At 43.6% G+C, this 17,579-nt stretch overlaps 1 protein-coding gene across 2 annotated transcripts; it reads right to left on the reverse strand.

The window, feature by feature from the left end:
- Positions 1-10: 10 nt before the first annotated feature.
- TICRR (TOPBP1 interacting checkpoint and replication regulator) lies at positions 11-17,253 on the reverse strand. Of its 2 annotated transcripts, none has more exons than XM_021537613.3 (22): positions 16,612-17,253; positions 15,793-16,078; positions 14,995-15,236; positions 14,495-14,738; positions 13,869-14,004; positions 13,044-13,186; positions 12,116-12,328; positions 11,310-11,458; positions 10,486-10,580; positions 10,035-10,128; positions 9,789-9,868; positions 9,233-9,469; positions 8,711-8,807; positions 8,418-8,490; positions 7,585-7,725; positions 6,994-7,084; positions 6,438-6,499; positions 5,493-5,648; positions 4,610-4,767; positions 2,112-4,401; positions 793-897; positions 11-444 (listed from the first exon to the last, which is right to left on the reverse strand). In XM_021537613.3, exons 1-22 carry the CDS (start codon positions 17,251-17,253, stop codon positions 326-328), a joined length of 5,853 nt encoding a protein of 1,950 aa, XP_021393288.2. In that variant the 3' UTR covers positions 11-325. The 2 variants fall into 2 exon arrangements, with proteins under 2 accessions (XP_021393288.2, XP_021393287.2); XM_021537612.3 differs by having other exon boundaries at positions 793-918.
- Positions 17,254-17,579: the final 326 nt, after the last annotated feature.

Consider the following 17,579-nt stretch of genomic DNA (forward strand, 5'->3'; position numbering starts at 1 on the left):
GGACACAATGAAAATTCCTATCAGTTTATTTTACAAGAAAGCTGTAGAAAAGTGACAATTCTCCCTCTTGACCTGGGAGAATTGGGCCTTCAATGCAGAACTCACTCTAAGGTTCTGCTAGCAAAAAGACCAAGTTAGGCTTTGAATGGATGGAAGAAACCATACATTTTTAGAGTGGTCCTTATTTCTACTGCCACACGCTTACATCCAGTGTTGTACCAACACAAGGCAGCTCCAGTCTATCACCAAATACCAGTCTTTGTTATAAGGTATCTTGTACAGCTGGGATAATACAAAGTTTCGCATGCTGGCCTGGCTCCAAACTTCAGCTGAGCAACTTTTTCCGTGAGTAAGTCCTGCTAAGGCGATGCCTTCTGGAAATCATGACGTGGAATGGAGACAGCTCCTGGCTGGCAGTAATTTGGACAGCATCAGATTCCTCTTCTACAAAAACAGAAAGAATACATGAAAGCCACAGTTTACCAGAAGTCACTGGTGATTCCAAGAAGCCAAATACCAAGTACAGACAACAAGAACTGGAAGTTGCACTTCCCATGTAGCTACTCTCTTTTCATTCTGCAGCTATTCTTCTTCTAAACTTCCTGGTTCATGCCAAGTTTCTTTTCAGCATTGTGAGATTGAGATTGAGAACCTGAACACAGCAGTGGCAGATACAGGTTTTCTGCCCATAGCCCAACCCCCAGCACAGCATGATTTTGTTCTTACTAGCTGGAGGCAAGCAGAGAGCACAGCCTGTGTGGTCGAGCCCAGCCTTTCCTCTCCTGTGCTTACCTTGAACACGCTTCCTCTGAGCCGATGGTGGGGACAGCAGTGGAGACTGGGTCAGGGCTCGAAGGCTGCTGGCACAAAGTCCACTCTTCAAGGGTGGAGTGGAGCCTGGAGAAGCACAGTGTGATGCTGCAGCAAAACCATTCAACAACTCAAATGTTAAGTCTCACACACAGCCTTTATGCTACCTCAAAAGTGGCATCAGTATGTGATACTTAGAGTTTATCTGAAATAAAGTTTATCTGAGTTTATCTAGGCTGTCACAGTGTTTTAGCATTTGAGAAAGGTAAATGGCAGTCCGGAATCAGCTCTTAGCACATTTAATTTTCTTAGCCAGTTTAGCAGAAAATCACTTCACTTGTATTAAACACAGATAATACACATTTCCTGGAAGAAAACTGTTACAACCACAATGATATAGAAATACAAACACAAAGTCTGTAGGTACAGAAAGTCTCTTACAGGACCATCTTAAGGCTAAGCACTGCTATTATTTCATGTCCTGAATCCGGATTAATGTTGATTCAAGATTTGGCTTTTTTTTGTGATCATGCTGAGTAAGACACTGCCTCTGTATACAAATCTTTCCTTGCAAGAGAAAACACACACCAAAATTAGTGCAATGATGCAGAACAATACCTGCCACAGCCCCCTGTAATTTGTACAACAATACTAGATTAAGTATTTGAAGTTCACAAGGCCTTGTTTACAGTGCTGAACAGCCTGCTTCACCAAGGTTGGCTGAATTGTCTGTACCCACAGCAAAAGCAGAGAGGCAGCTTAAACCTATACACCTCCTGATACATTATTGCTATCAAGGGAATAATTTCTGGTAGCACTTTCAAGTGGCCCACCACCACAGGCAGAGATAGCTGAAGCAGCAATAAGCACCAACATCCACAGGACTAACCTCACCAAGACTCCAGTCTGAAGCAGTGAAACAGCCAAGTTTACACTTAAGATTGTTGGCTTCAGAGCTGAATGCTGGGCAGAAACAGGCAGTGGCATCAACAGAAACCTGAACAAATCACCAGCTGGTTGCAACTGGGATCCTCTCTCCTTAAGTTCTCAAACTTTCCTTTTAGTTCTCCAGCTTTCTGCTCTTTCATATTCCTCTGATCTCTCTTCCATCATTAATACTACTCATATCCAGTCTGCCTCTCCACATAATTATCTTCCATGTCATCTACAAGTCACTCCCCTTTCACCTCACTCTTCCTCAGATAATTACACAGGAAACAACTGTATTCTTGTTTTAGTCTAATCCCCATTTTGAACCACATCTGAATTTCAATGCAATGTCTTTCATGCCATTTAATTACCTGATGAAAGGAAGACATCATCATCCTCTAGACAACTGTGCTGCTCCAGTGTTTTGAGGGCACATGCTCCTGGTTTCTCAGGAAGTACAGAGTCTGTCCTTGATTTACTTCTGTTGCCCTCATCTGTGGAAAAGCCAGTGAGGTCCAAGCTGCCGCTATCAGGACACGATCTCTTGGCACTGTGATTCTTCTCCTTTTCTGGTGAAAGGTAAGTAAAGACCCGCTTCCGAGACTTCAAGCCAAAAGTTCCAGTGGCAGAGTCCTCATCAGCCCTCAGTTCAGAGTCAGGAGATGCCTGATCCTGGAGCCTGCAAATCCCTTCCAGTTCAAATTCCCCAAGAGTATTTGTCACTTTGCTGCTGCAGTGTTCTGAGATCCTCATCACTCTTTCTATGCCTGCTGATGCCCGTGTCTGATCATTGGCATTCCTCTCACTCTGACCACAGCTCACACTGGCAGTGCTGCCTGCTGCTCTCTTCCTCCGAGGCCAGTCATTGATGGCTTCAGGAGTAGTCTTCCCCTTCTGCTTTGGAGAAGGTGTCTGGAGAACTCCTGCTTCCAATGGGAACGGGGAGGTGACAGTAGAGGCACAGCTTGTTGGGGTGTATGACTGGCATATGTAGGTTTGTCCTGCACCTTTCCCAGGTGTACTATGGAAAGAACGGCAGCACGATGGGGAAACACAGGCAGCTGCTAGTTTTCCTGGGTGCTTGGTGCACCAGGTCACAGCAAAATCACTGAAGGGGCTTTCTCCTCCCTTGGGTTTGCTGGCACTTGCTTCAGGTTGAACTTCCAAGGATGAGCAAGAGCCAATTTTCTTAATGCGAAGCTTGGGCAGGCCTGAAGGTTGCATTTCAATTTCCACTTCGTAGGTCGGTGGGCTGGCAGAGGGAAGTTTGCCACGACTTTCAGGAGTCGAGAACTTGGCTGCAAACTGAGGCTCTCCCATGCGAGCCGCAGCCTCCCGCTGCCTCCTGTCTGCAGTGCAGCGTAAGGAATAGGCAGGAGGAGACTTCTGCATAGGAGGGGAAGTATTCAGGGCAAATCTGGAGTGCCTCTTAAGACTTGGAGCCTTCAGTCCCATATATTCTTCCCTCAGCACAGTTCTTGCTTCCAAGTCATCACTAACTGTTTGCAAATCACTTAGGAAGGACTCACAGGTGTTTGCACTGCAGTTCTCCCCCTTAACTGATGGCTCACAGTCTCTCTCAGCATTCTGTGCATGTTCCTGCCCTCCAGCAAAAGGCTTTGGAGACAAATGGTTTTCCAAGTTTTCCAAGTCCTCTCTTGAAGGAGACTTTTGAGACATTCTATCCATCTGTTTACTTTTCCCCAAAACAGAAGTATTTTCAGTAACTTGGGACTGATGAAGCTGAAGGCTTTCTACAGAACAGTTACCACCACTACCATGATGGTTGTCCTCATTCTCTGTAAGTGTTGCACATGTGAGGCTCTCTCCTCTAGAACCTGGTTCATGTTTGGCCTGCTTGGGTGTGTGAAGCAGGGACCTCAGTGAAGTGCCAGTAATACCTGGACTCTTTTGAGAAGATGGTTTAGATGCACCAGGTTCCCAGTCAGACTCCCCAGCCTGTGTGCGGGAAGCAGAGCAGCTTGTCACAGTGTTTGTGGAACTTTCACAGAGTGGAGAATTGCAGAGAGGCTCTGGCCTCACAGCAAGTTGAGGTATTTCTGTACTCAGTGGGCTGGTATATAACTTTGAACCTGGATCTTCAAGTTTCCTAGGTGTCCTTTTAGGTGCTTGAGATAACTGATCTAACTGCACCTGAATTTCCTTTGCGAGGATTTGCTTCCGAGCACTAACTTGAGATGCTAATTTTGAGAGGTTTCTCAAGGAACGTCTTGGAGTCTGAAGTTCTGTAGAACACCCTTCTTGGGTGGCAGAGGGGGGAGACACAGCTGGATTTGAATCTGTTGGAGGTAATACAGAGGCATTAAGCTCTGTGAACCCCTCACGTTTTGGTGTTTGCCAGCCACGCTCTTTGCAAGGAGGGGAAAGTGTCAGAGCTGCACAAGAGTCCTCAGCAGTTACTTGCAGTAAGTGAACACTCCTGCTGTCAGTTAGTGCAGATGGAGACTTGAGCCTTTGTGCAAGATCAGAAAAGCACTTTCCCAAACATTTAGCTACATTCTGCTTAGCTGCTGGACTTTTGCCAGGTGTCTTCTCCAGGTTTTGTGGTGTCCTGTGGACAATGCGGGGCGATCTCCTTGGGAGATTACTGGCAGAATTCAGTGGCTTCTGGGCAAATTTATGAGGTGTTTTTCTAGGAGTCTGCAGGGTAAAAATAAAAAGTTAAAGAATCATGCTTTTTCTACTCCAGGAATATTATCTATCCATCTTCACATTTACTTACCAAGATTTGAAACATAAAAAACCCATTGAATAAGACTTAACAAACACTAAATTTAAGATTCTGATGAATGGAGGAAAAAACAAAGATGGGAAGAAATAAGAAAGGGAGATAAGTAACTGTTTCTACCTGACATGAGGTAAGCTCCTCTAAGTGTAAGGAATCTTTTCTTGTTCTCCTCCTTCCAGGTGAATGCTTCCCTGCAGGACTACACATGTCAATGACTGCACCAAAGAAAAACCTCTTGGGAGTGTGGACGGGGGCGCTCTCTGAATTCTGTTTAAGGCCTATAGAATAGAACAGTACAATCTAACTAACACAAAGTAATGTGCCACAATTGTCTGAATCACATCACATGTGTGGAAAAGTAGTGTAAAAAGCTCATATCCCTGGCACATTCTTTTCTAACCAAGAGTTAAAGTTTCACTAGAATTATTGTTATTTCCCATTATGAAATTAATACCCATCTTTAGAAAGAGTGCTCTAATGGTAAAAAAAGATATAAAATACCTCAGCCTCTTATTCTATTTATAGCTTGTAGCTTTAGATAGTTCTGGTTCATGACTAAGGATAATAAGTAGAATATAAAGAACTAAGTGTCACCATTTTTAGCTTATAATCCTACTGAGAAAGCCTGCAAAGAAGATCCCATCAGTCATTGCTTTATGCTGCCACAGAGTAAGCTATAGGATTTCTGTCCCATATTTTACAAGGATTTCCCTGTTTTTAAGGAATGCAGACTGACAATCAGTGGTATTCTGTTACATGGGCCTGACTGGTTTGTTAAGTTGGCAGTGAATTCACTATAGAAATAGCTGCCTTACCATCCTCAAAATTCAGATTACCAATTAGAAAATAATTACAGAGGATGAATTTCTGCCTACTGAAGATATTACATGACAGCTCTTAGCTTCTTACATCCTCTTGTAGAGCCAAATCAAATCAAACTTGGAGCTATCAATGCCAGCTTTTCAGATCAGCAGTATCAGTCTGCTCAAATGCCATTCAGTACCTTCTACATCCTGCCGTTTACAGTTCTCCTTTTCTTGTCCCTGGTGGAGGTGCTGTGAATTTTTTGAGCTGGGCTGTGTAGTGGAATAGAAAGCACCGGAGCAAGTCCTATTCAAAGATAGCTGTTTGATGCGTGGGCTTCTTCTCAAACCTGCTTCTGAAAAGGCAAGAACATTGGAGACTGAGCCTTCTTTCCCCCTCAGCAATGGACACATCATCAGGAATAGTTCACAACTGCAAGGAACATAATCTCAGAAGAAACTTCTCTACAGGTGCCCATCTCACCCAGGAAGGCAAGCAGATGAAGGAAAGGTTAGTTTTCTTGAGGATTTGGAATATTTATGCATACAAATCTCCTAAAGTATAATGCCCCTCATCTAACTCATGATTACTCTCATTCCTCTTTAGCAATTACGTGGAAAGGAATGCTAGAAAAGCCATGTTCAATACAAGTTACATCCAAGTTAAAAGATGGGTTAATGGTCTTGTCCCTTTTTGCTAGCAATTTCATTTTCCTTCTTGTCCAGACATGCTGGTTTTTATTTCCCTTCTGGGGAAAAGGAACAGCAGTACCCAACATAAGAGACATTCCCCAGAGCCAGGTGCCTGTCTGTTACAGCAGAAATCAGAGCAGGGTCACAGCACAGGATGGTGAAGTTACATTAAAAATAATCACGTGCTGGTTTGACAGTAATTATAGCAGCACAGAATCTTGTTCACCCTTCAAGTCCTTCACTTTTTTTCATTTAAAATACTTGCTATCTACTTCTCTTTCTTAACTTAAACTGTACAGAGCTGTTAAAGCAGTGAGCAGCAAGTGGTTCTGTCAGAACAGAACCGTACATTACTTTTGGACTGACTTATAATGAACTAGCCAAATCAAAGCACATTCATCTTACAAGCTATGACACAGCCAAACCACCTTTAATGAAAAATCAGTGCTTACCATATATGGCTTTTTCTGGAGATTCTTCTACAACACCAGTGTCACAACCTGGATCAGAAGACCTTGAGAAACAACAGACATTTTTGGCTTAGCATACTGAGCACATTTACAGGAACATTGCCACAGAGACTGAGAAGCAGTGCTCTATTCTACACCAAAATATTCCTTTGTGGGCTACTCTAAGTGAGCAACCAGTAAGCACTTTGCCTCTATTGACATGTAATTGAGTATGGGTAGCTCCCTAGATGTACAGTTCTACATGAAAGAAAATGCTACAATTCTGCCTGGAGCCCACAAAATACAGCAGAAGCCTTTTCTTCATAAGCCCTTGAACCAGCAACTGAACCTAAACAGACATTAGCTGCAGGAATTAAAGCAGCCCGAGTTACATGATGAAGCAAGCAGTATTTCCCCCCACTTAAGCAATGACATTTAGCCTCCACTGGTTCTCTTACCGCCTTAAGATCTTCTTTGACTGCAACGATACCTGGTAATTCTGCTCATAGCCATTAATTAGACAGCCAATAGTTACTGAAAAAATTCAGAAAGAACTCACCGGCCTTTGATCTGCTTGTGTAGGAGTCTCCTGGACACCTGCTTGTGTAGTGGTGTTTCTGCAACTCTCTTGGTCAATAACTTACGATGATCTAAAAATCAGGCAAAAGCTGTAACATCACACAACTATAAAGCACTTGGAACAAATAAATAAATACAGTTTTGTACAGGCTTCAGCTTAAGAATGACAATAGTCATTCTTAAGTCAATATAAACTCACTGTGCTGTCTTCCAGAACTCACAAGCTATCATTATTTCAGTCCAGCGTCTACACCTCCCTCCCACTCCCTCAATATTGTACCATGTCAGACACTGTTAACCTACTGAGATAACTTTCATTAGTCATCTTTATTTCACAGCTCCTTTTTTAACCAAGCATTTTTAATTTTCTTTAGGAGATGTAAAGAGTTCAGTAAGAACAGGTTTCAGTTTCAGTACCATCATTATTCACCCTCCAAACACCACAGCAATGACCTCTTTTATCTTTCATTAAAAACAGATCACAATTGTTTCATAGAACTGAGAATGCAAAAATAGGAATTTTAGCAAAAGCTCTTCAACAACAATCCTACATGTGCATATCATATCCTACCTTTGTTGCCCTCACTGGTGCATTTGTATTTTAGGCCTTCCACAGCAGACACTGACTGGCTTCTAAGCATCTTTTTCAGTGATCTTTTTGATGGTGAAAGTATCTCTTCATTGAAGAGATTCCTCCTTACCTTTGTAACCTCTGTGAGACAAGAAAAGCAAGAAAAGATCAGATTATAAGGGAAAACAGAAGAAAAAAAGAAAGGAAAAAATTTACAGAGATAATTTTGTGAGGCCACTAGGGATAGAACAATATACCAGCATGGAAAGACAACTTTTTAGAGGCTAAAAAGCTTTGAAAAGTTGTTTTATCTACTACTGGAACATGCCCTCCTCTGAATCCATTCCAGCCTTCTCTTCTGAATTTGTATTATTTGCATTATCCCAGCAATAAGCTACAAGCAGATGCCATAGCAGAAAAGGCAGACAGTCAGTGTCCCATATGGAACATTAGGTGCACTACAAAATCTCCACCAAAGCACATCTTGGTTCAGAGAACACATGTGAGATTTATTTTTATGAAGTATTTGTGGGGATATATCCTATTTTCAGATGTAGTTCATTCTTGTCCCCATTTACTTTTCAGGAGAGAGAAGTTGGAAATAATTTCAAGAGTCAAGGTTTTCTTTTGAGGACACGAAATTTAAGTTTTCTGCGTATGAGTACACAGAATACCACATTTTTTTCCCCCTCAAAGTTTTTGCACAACTCAGCAAAACTTCCTTCAGATTTCCAGCATGCCTCAGCATAATTTCATCATGGCTCAGTAAAATTTACAGGGACAACATGTGCTGAAGATGCACCTTTCCATGAACAAGCCAAAAGTCAATATACCTTGCACTGCCTCTTTCTGCAACAAAGGCATCTGCTGGGACTTCTCAGCGGCAGGGTAAGAAGGCAAGTTCTCCTGAAACAAATGAGAAATCAGCCTCAGCAGCAGTGCAATGTTATGTTTAAGTATGAAAATTAGCTACAAGCTCCGAACCACACATTATTTCAAATTTTCCTTTGAAACAATGTGATCTCTGTATAGCTGATACAGGGCACACTTCCTAAGGGAATACAGAGCAAGAGTTTTTGCAGTCAAGCATCACAACTCACAGACAATCCTTCTGGAAGAGTTTTACCTTTCTGATGGGGTTCTTGGCTACCTTGGGAATCTCAATTTGACGCAAGTTCTGTGGTGCTTCTGTCATGCTCCTGTGTCTGGCTAACACAATATTCCTTCAGAAAACACACAAAAATTCAGTTAAAATAAAATCAACGACACAGTTATCAACCTACTAACAATTAAACTTAGGTGTGACTTGAGAGATAGGAGGTGTTTACCTAAATTTAAATTGCAAACTACATTGATACCTCACTTACTACAACACTGGGATATAATTTGCAATATAAAAAGCTATTCCTAAAGTTAGTATTGGAATTCATTCACAATTTGCTAATATGAACACAGAATCCCTAAAACAGACATCTCCAGTAAATCACTTTTAACTTTAACAATACAGGTCAGCTACTGCGCAGCATAGCATGCTTTTTCTCTCATGGAGGACGCTTCTGAAATCTACTTTTGCATAAGATACAAATACAGAATCAAGTCTGTATTTTTTATAGTCAACAAAAAGCTGCCTCCTGTCTGGAATTACTACCTTCTCTTTTTGGCAGATCTGGTGCGCAGCTCCTCCAGCTGATCACTCTCAGTGCAAACAGTACTGGGAGTTAAGACAGATGATAAAGAGGGAGGAAGGCCTGGAGATTTGCTATCCAGAGTCATGGAGTCATCACTGAAGAAGTCTGAAGGCAGAACAGATGCCAGCTTCGGAGGTATTTGTGTACCCAGACCATAATAAATATCTCCAAGGATCTTTGGTATAGAATTCATATACCTGGAACACCAGAGAGAACACACATGAAATACACCTCTCCTCAAAACTTAGGTTATTTCAAACCCAAGGTGTGAACTAGATCCTTGTTCTTACATGTCAATTTAAAAACAACAAACTGCATATCAACTGAGTTTTTAAATTAGTTTACTTATCAGTCACTTTTTCTGTACCCAAAATATAAGCGTAATAAAGAGAACACACATCTAAATTTCTGAGAATTACAAAGTAAATCCAAACTGTTGATTGCTGTCTACTCACAGACAACATCCAACCCAAACCACAGTCCCCAGCAATACATAAGTCATGACAAATAACTTACAATTCTAGTATTTCCTCTAGAAACTTTGTAAGATAGGCTGGGTCTTCAGTCAGACATAAAATGCGCAGCATATCTGTCATCTGGAAGAGAAGGTCAGGTGGCAAAATGGATTAAGGTGTGACAGCTGCAACACCAGATATTTTAGTAAGGAATATAAAGTGTTGTATAAAATCAAAGGAAAAGCAGGTTCCAGGTCTACATTTCTAGTGCCATGCAGAAACACAACCTGGTTTATACTTTACTTGCCTCTTCTAACAGCTGCTCCATTTCCTCAGCGTTGCTTTGCAGCGAAGGGCACTGAAGGCACAACTCAAGGCGCAAAAATACCTGAAGTCGGCACCTAAGAAAACAAGTAATTACCCATCACCTCTTTTTCTACTGGAAACAGCAGATTTACTGCAAAAGGTGTGCTCAAAAAAGCAATGGGAAGGGAAGTGGTTCCTTTTGACAGCAATATTTAGTAAGCATTTCATTTGGTGGCAAGGGAGATACCTCACTCCAGATATAGGCTGTAGTGCTTATCACACAGCACGGGTATATTTGCATTTAATGAAATGGTTTTACTGCAACCAGAGATTACTCTTGAAATATTTGCCCCATGCAAATACTTTTCCAGTTGTACAAAAAAGCCACCATTAAAAATTGCTAACCAACTCCACAGTATCTCAGAAGCTGAAGTAAATACAGTGTCTCATACTCTCTGACTTTGGTCTCCTTCTGTGAGCCATGCTGTTGTCTGAGCATTTTGCTGGTCTTCAGGAGATGGTTTCTGACTCTTTCCACACAGGCCACCTGCAGACACATAACAACAGCAAGAACTTCAAAACTGTTCCCTATCTGCAGGGCAGGTTCCTCCCTTGTCCCCCAGTTACCACCCCAACCTATTCCTTTGGAAGTACAGTTTTTTCCTGTCCTTTCAAGGACAGGAATTACTTTTCCCCTCAGTAGCAGAGTTATAACATAAAACAACAGAGCTTGAAATCAGAGGTCTCTTGCTCGCGGCTTCAGGCCTTCTTCACTCTAGATCCACTCTGGATTTGTTTTTCAGTGTTTTTGTTAAATTAATCACAGGCTTACCAGTTTTGGTTTAAGATTATTGTAAGCCTATAAGTAGTGCTAAAGATTGTAAGAAATAGCTTGAAACTATTTCTCTTACCTGACAAAGCCAGGCCTAGATTTGCCACATAATGCAAAAACAAAAGATGCACTGTCTTTAAAATACAGTTTGCAATAATGCCTTTTTTTAAATACTGTCTTTGAAATCAGAATTTGTAAGGAGGTCAGTGTAAAGACATTTTGCAACATCTAGCAAAGCTGTACACTGATAACTGAACTGGATTTTCCTACATTTTTTACAAGCATCCAGTTTTTCACTATTGAGTCCTCATAGATAGAAGCAGTCAGTGACCATGGTGCATCTCCACAAAAAAACTTCAGGAAACATGAAGGAAAGATAGTCCAAAATAGTAAAAATTCTAACTTCCACATCAGCAACAATCCTGCCCACATGCTCTCCTCTACCTCTTTCTCTTTGGCATCTTGTATTTTCAAGAACCTCTTAATGGCCATGATCATACTCTGGGCACACACGGATGAGGGAATTCCCTCAGCAACAGCCTTCTGGTAGCTTGTAGTCAAGTGGGATTGCAGCTCCTCCTCTGTTTGGAAGTCTGCAAGGAAATAGCCTCCATTAACTAAATGCATGCTCACCACACTTCCCTCATAAAATATTCACCCCAGATGAAGCAGGGAACAGAGGAGATAAAAATAAATATTTCCTCCAGCAATGATGCATCCAGACCACAGCACACTAACAGAGGCTGTCCCAGGTCCAGGACCATGACATATTGTAAGCTAAATCAATCCTATAATCAACAAAGTTTACTTAAGATCAGCAAACTTTCAGACGACTGAAGAAGTCAAGAAATGTCCTTTATTTCTGCTTAATTAATAACTAGGACTACATTTCCACTTATACCTTGATGAGTGCTTCCCTCTATTTCTTTTGTTTAAAAAAAAAAAACTAAAGTAAATCCCTATGCTTTTTTTTTCAGATGGATACAAGGCAAGAAACTAATCCCAGAAGCAGCGGTAACACCAGTTTGTAAAGAATCAGAAACTAAATGGCAGAAGGGTGGGAAAAATGTCTACTCTTTGCCATGCTGAAGATACAGAAACTCAAACACTGATTTGCTCTTTGGTACTGAATACTCCATTATTACCCTTTGCTCTCCCTTCATAAAAATCCTCTATGACTCCTGTATCAGGATATCCATAGCTCATATGGGATGTATCAAGACAGAAAGGTAATGCGACTTAATACACACCAATTGATATTTTAAGTGCTTTTGCCTTTCCTTCCACCTTTTCATCCAATCTTTTTGCTGAAAGCTTCTGTGGAACCTTCTCATTCACTGCTGGTGGCACAGCATCGGGTTGAAACTTCTGAGCTTTTACATTCAGTCTTGCTACATTGAGCATCTGCAGGGATCTGGGCATGGTCTTCATCTTCTGCCTGACTGGAGTTCGGGGAACCCCACCTGCAATGCCACGAGAGAGAGTTCTACCATTAGGCACACTGGGGCAGGAACTCCATCCAAGGTAGAGAGCAACACTAAATTCTGGATTACTGTGACCTTAGTAACCTCCTAGAGGAAAACATGGCCAAAAATGTTAGTTTTTATTTGCGAAATCAACATATAGGTAGTGTAGCAGGCAGCTGCTTCTCCAAATAAAAAGCCAGGTGCATATTGCTCTGCATAAAAGCTTACATAGGTTTAATCAGAAGTTATATATATAGGCAGCAATCTTATGTCACAGAAATAGAAACATCTGACAGCAGGACTTGCAGATACATGGAGCCAAGGTGAAGTTCAACTGTAATTAGTGTAGAGAAATGCAATGATTAAACTCTTCTACAAAAAAGTGGTTTATTTCTCTAATTTGAACGAAATTGAGAGGCAGTAATATTTACTAGTAGTTGAAGCAGTCCCTATTTCAACAACTAATTAAACTGCAGAACTCTGCATGCTGCTTTTAACATCTTTGTCACTCTCTGCACAGTCCTGAATTACAATAACTTGGGTTCTACTACAGGACTAATCTAATACAAATAAGCAAATGAGACTGTCCCTAAATATATTAAAAAAAAAAAAAAAAACTAAAAGCATGGCACTACTTAAGAGTACACATCTCTGGAGTTCATGCATCATCTTTTATTGACAACATGCATGTGTAACTCCAAACTATACATACGTCTTTTTTTGTTATTTCCTGGTCCAGCTGCAGCAGAGGTTTCACTGAATTTTCTCTGGTACAACTGAGACAGACTTTCTGAGAGCTCCACATCAGATTGGTCTGCACCATCCTTCCCATTAGCACTAGGAACCTGCAGGAGCCTGTATGAAAGAACAACTCAGTTATCAAAAAAAGTGGGAGTAGGAGGCATATCCCTTCCTTCCTGTGGGCAGAAAAAAGGTTTTTCTAGATTCCAGTCTGCAGCAGTATAGTGCAAGTAGCACACACTACTTGTCCAGCACCTGCTCCCCAACACACTTAGGAGATGGAGAAACCCAGACCCTCTTAATATATTGGAAATAAGCATTATATTAATGTGCAATGGATATGGCACTGGCCTGTACCACAAAACTAAATAAGCAGCTTTGTGCTTTTTAAACTACTGTGCATTAGGCTCTTTTGTTTCACTCAGCAAGCTCTTTGAAGAAAGCAAGCTTATTCATTCCACATGAACACCAACTGTGAGAACACAACCATATCTTCACTATTTTGCACTGGAATTACTATCCCATAAAAGCTGAAATTTGTCATTTCCCAAGTAGCTTAAGGTCATTTTAAGTGACTCCTGAAATTACCAAGATTTTAATCCATGCAAACTGATACCCAAACATCCTGTTCCCAGTTTCTTTTGTCTGTATACCCCACCAAGAGATAAGCCACCAGTAAACTGAGCACAGAAACAAAAGCAGCAGAATTCTAGAATTCTAAGCAATGCCACAGCCATACTCCCTTAACAGGAAGCAGAAATCCTTAATTATTGCTCAGAGACATTCAGAAAAATACCTGAATGACTCCATCAGATCCGAGCTTGCTCCACAGGCATTGGATGCAGGATACCACGCTTCCAGCACTGAAGGATGCCAGCTCCTGGTATGGGACAGCTCCCGCTGGACCCACTCTGGCACTGGAGTTTCTTCTCCTGTACAGACACAATGCACAAAAATGAGAAAAGCTGAATTAGGTGGCAGAAGGTCCCAGCCTTCACAGAAGTTCGAAGACAGAGGTTCACAAACCTTTGATCCTGGAGAGACAATGAGAAGATTCACTCTAACACAAAACACTCATGTCAAAGCAGCCTCCTTGCTGCAGTCCCACCCACAGGCTTTACTGGCCAGGGATGGCCCATGTGACACATTTTAAGAAGCCTCCTTCTAAATGCATGTCCTCAGGCACATGTAGCTGTGCTTCATCTGCAAGCTAATGGAGACTAACACTGTCAGTAAAACAGAAAGCTACACCCATACAGATTGCTTTCTGCATCACATCACAAGGCCTTAGCTACAGATGACACAATGAACAAGTCCCAAAAATGAGACTCCTCGAGGAGAAAACCATTAACTTTAGGTTTTTGCTACTGCAGATCTGGAGATGATCAAAAGATGGCAAGTTTTGCATTTCCTGATACCTACCCAGACTGGCCAGAGAATCTTCCACTGACATGTCAATTTTACTCAACACACTATTCACAATCTCTGGCAGGTGAGTAGCAGAGTCTTGGGAAGAATCTTCCACTACAGCTCCTTCAAGGCTGCATCCCTGAATTTCATCGGTCTTCTCAGGGCCAAGCACAGTCAGAACTGCAGTATCCACAGAAAGAGGTGACAGAACAGCAGTGCAGGGGCACCAAGTTTTAGACAAAGAGACTTCAGCAATCTGCATTTTAAAAGAAAAAAAGAGGAAAAGAGAATAGTTTACATTAGCTAGAAATACAGAGACCTAAAGAGCACAGATACTTTACAAGAAGATTACAGAGTTACATGACCCTCCAAAAAAAGTTCTGAATGTAGTCTCAAATGAGCAATTTGCAGTGCAGCATCTGTTATTGTCTTCACAACATGATACTGGCACCCCCTTTTGGCACAATTCATTTCAGAGCAGGTATTAGTTTAAGGCAAAGAGGAAGATTTACCATGTGCAGTCCTTCAGCCAGCAGACTCCTCAAGAGCTGATGAAACAGAGACCTGTTACACTCTCCCTGCTCACCCTGTGAGCTCTGCAGTATCCAGCTCTCTGTGAGGAAGTGGCCAGCCTGTGCCAAGCTCCAACCCATCAAGCTTCCCTTCACGACAATGCTGACTGGACACTGCAGCTGCCTTTGGCTCATGGCAAGAGGTTCCAGGACCACGGCACAGCTTTCCTGCTTCTTCCCTCCTGTGCAAGGATAGATAAAGGCTGAAAGCAATCCTTTCCATCAAGATGAAGAGACAACTTCAATGTCAAAAAAGTGAGTTCCAAGATTAAACGGGAAATAATACTCTAAGTGTGTTGCAGAACTGACCTCCTTCCCATGCTCTCAAGGAACTGAGTGCATGGAAGTACCACTAAAGAAAGACCCCATGCATACTGCAAGCTGCTTTACAGCTGTTTTATTTGCAAGGGGTTTTTAATCTGTGTTCTTATTTCAGCTAAATCAAATAATTGTATGAGAAAAGGGAGTACACCTCTATAAAGTGGGACCAGCAAAGAGCTCTTCATCCAAACTTCTAAGAGCGTGGCAAACTGAAGAGGTTAAATCAGAAACATGGGCTCACAGTCCTTATATCAGAGGTAGTAAAGCACAAGCAGAACTTTAAAAGAAAAACACCTAGGCTTTCAAATATGTGAAGTTATTTCTACACATGTTATTCACAAGGGAAGTTCATCAAGGACCCTGCATGAGAAGTCAGTTACTACCATGTACATCTATATTTTCCTTTTTTTTTATTACCAGGCATGCTGAGAATCAATGTTCCTTCTTGCTGGGGAAACACTGATCGATACAGGGATGGCCTGGAGAACAAGCAGTTCAAAGTCCCATCCAGGGGCAGAAGCCTGGCCCAAGGCACAGCCTGTGCCTCTGGGAACCCGGAGTCTCCAAGGAAGCCAGGAGCAGCATCTGCCCTGGGGTGACTCAAACAGTGCACCAAGGTTTCAGCTGGCAAAATGGTGCCTCCCATCTGACAAATCACTTCCAACATTGTCCAGTAGCCACCATGATCCGGGCATTCGATCAGCTGAAATAAAAGTAACACAGAGGTCTCTAGTTAAGGTTAGCAGTGAGAGAGCTTTCATGCAAACAAATAAATATTGCACTTTTTCAGAACAACTGGCATATGAAACATGACCACAAGCATCTAAACACAGTGCCTTCTGAGTGTCTTTATGGACTTTATCAGCCTTCATAGGAACCTAACAAAGTAAATATTATTCCCAGTGAATTAAAAGTTACCAATATTTTCAGGCCACTTTTTTTTTTTTTTTAATCTGGTGTCTACACACCTGATCAGGCTGCTTATCTGCAATTCTGAACAGCTATAAGACCCCTCTAAGTCAATTCACAGAACATCCCATCAATGAACACTGTACAGCTACTCCACTGCAGATGAATCTCAGTCTCCACATGGAAGATCCCACTCCAGATGTCAGTCCCTTGCTGAAGATTATGTGGCAGTGAGTGAACCTTGGCGTGATTCCCTACTACCCAAAGACTACTTCTGCCAGCAATCAGCATAGCAGATATCCTACTAGTGCCGTGTAATCCCGTTACCTGAGCGCAGTCGGCAGTGTCCACCCAGAACAGGGTGATTTTCTGTTCCACCAGCAGCTCCTGCACACTCTTGGGCAGGAGTTTCTCCGCCAGCTCCTGCGCCGAGGGCGGCTCTCCGGGGGAGGAGGGGGCGTCATTCCCCGACACGAACTGCCGGAGCTCCCTCCGCGAGTGCGGGCAGGGGGAGAACAGGAACACGGCGTTCACGAAGCCCTCGGGCGGCGCCTCCGGGGGCTCTGGGGCGGCCAGCCCCGTCCTGCGGCTCCTGCGGGGCGGCTTGGCGGGGGACGCGATCTCCGGGCGGTCCCACTGGAAGTCGAGCAGCGTCTCCTTGAGCCCGCTGTGCGTGAGGGCAGCGCGGGGCGCGGGGCCGGGCAGGCCGGCGGGGGCCCGCGGCCCGAGCCGCTCCACCAGCTCCTCCTCGAAGCGCTGCCAGGCGCGGGGCCCCGGCGGGCGGAACCCACCGCCCCGCGAGGCGCCGCCGCGCCCGCCCAGCGAGTCGAAGAAGCGGAAGGCCCAGCGGAGGCGGGAGAGGCCGAAGCGGCAGCCCAGGAGGGTGAGGAGGCGGAGGGCGCCGCGCTGGAGGCGCTGGCGGGGCCCGGCGGTGTCCAGCAGGAACACGGCGCTGTGCGAGCACGACATGGCGCGGACTCCTCACGCCGCCGCCATCGCCCGCCCGCCGCGGCCGCTCGCGCCCTCGCCTAGCGCGGGCTCCCATTGGCTGCCGCGGAGCGCTCGCCACGCCCACTCCCCGCGCCTCCCGGTCCCATTGGCGGAGAGCGGGGAGCGGGAGGGCGGAGCGGTGGGGCGGTGAGAGGGGTGCTCGCTGCTGATTGGCCAGCCGCGCGGCGAGCGCTGCCATCCCATTGGCGGAGAGCACTGCCGGAGGGGGGGCGGGGTCAACGCTCACACCGAACCGATTGGGCGCCGCCACCGGTTTAAAATTTAAAGCCGGCGGGACTCGCGTG

This window comes from Lonchura striata, chromosome 11 (assembly GCF_046129695.1).
Source record: "Lonchura striata isolate bLonStr1 chromosome 11, bLonStr1.mat, whole genome shotgun sequence".
Lineage (NCBI taxonomy): Eukaryota > Metazoa > Chordata > Aves > Passeriformes > Estrildidae > Lonchura > Lonchura striata.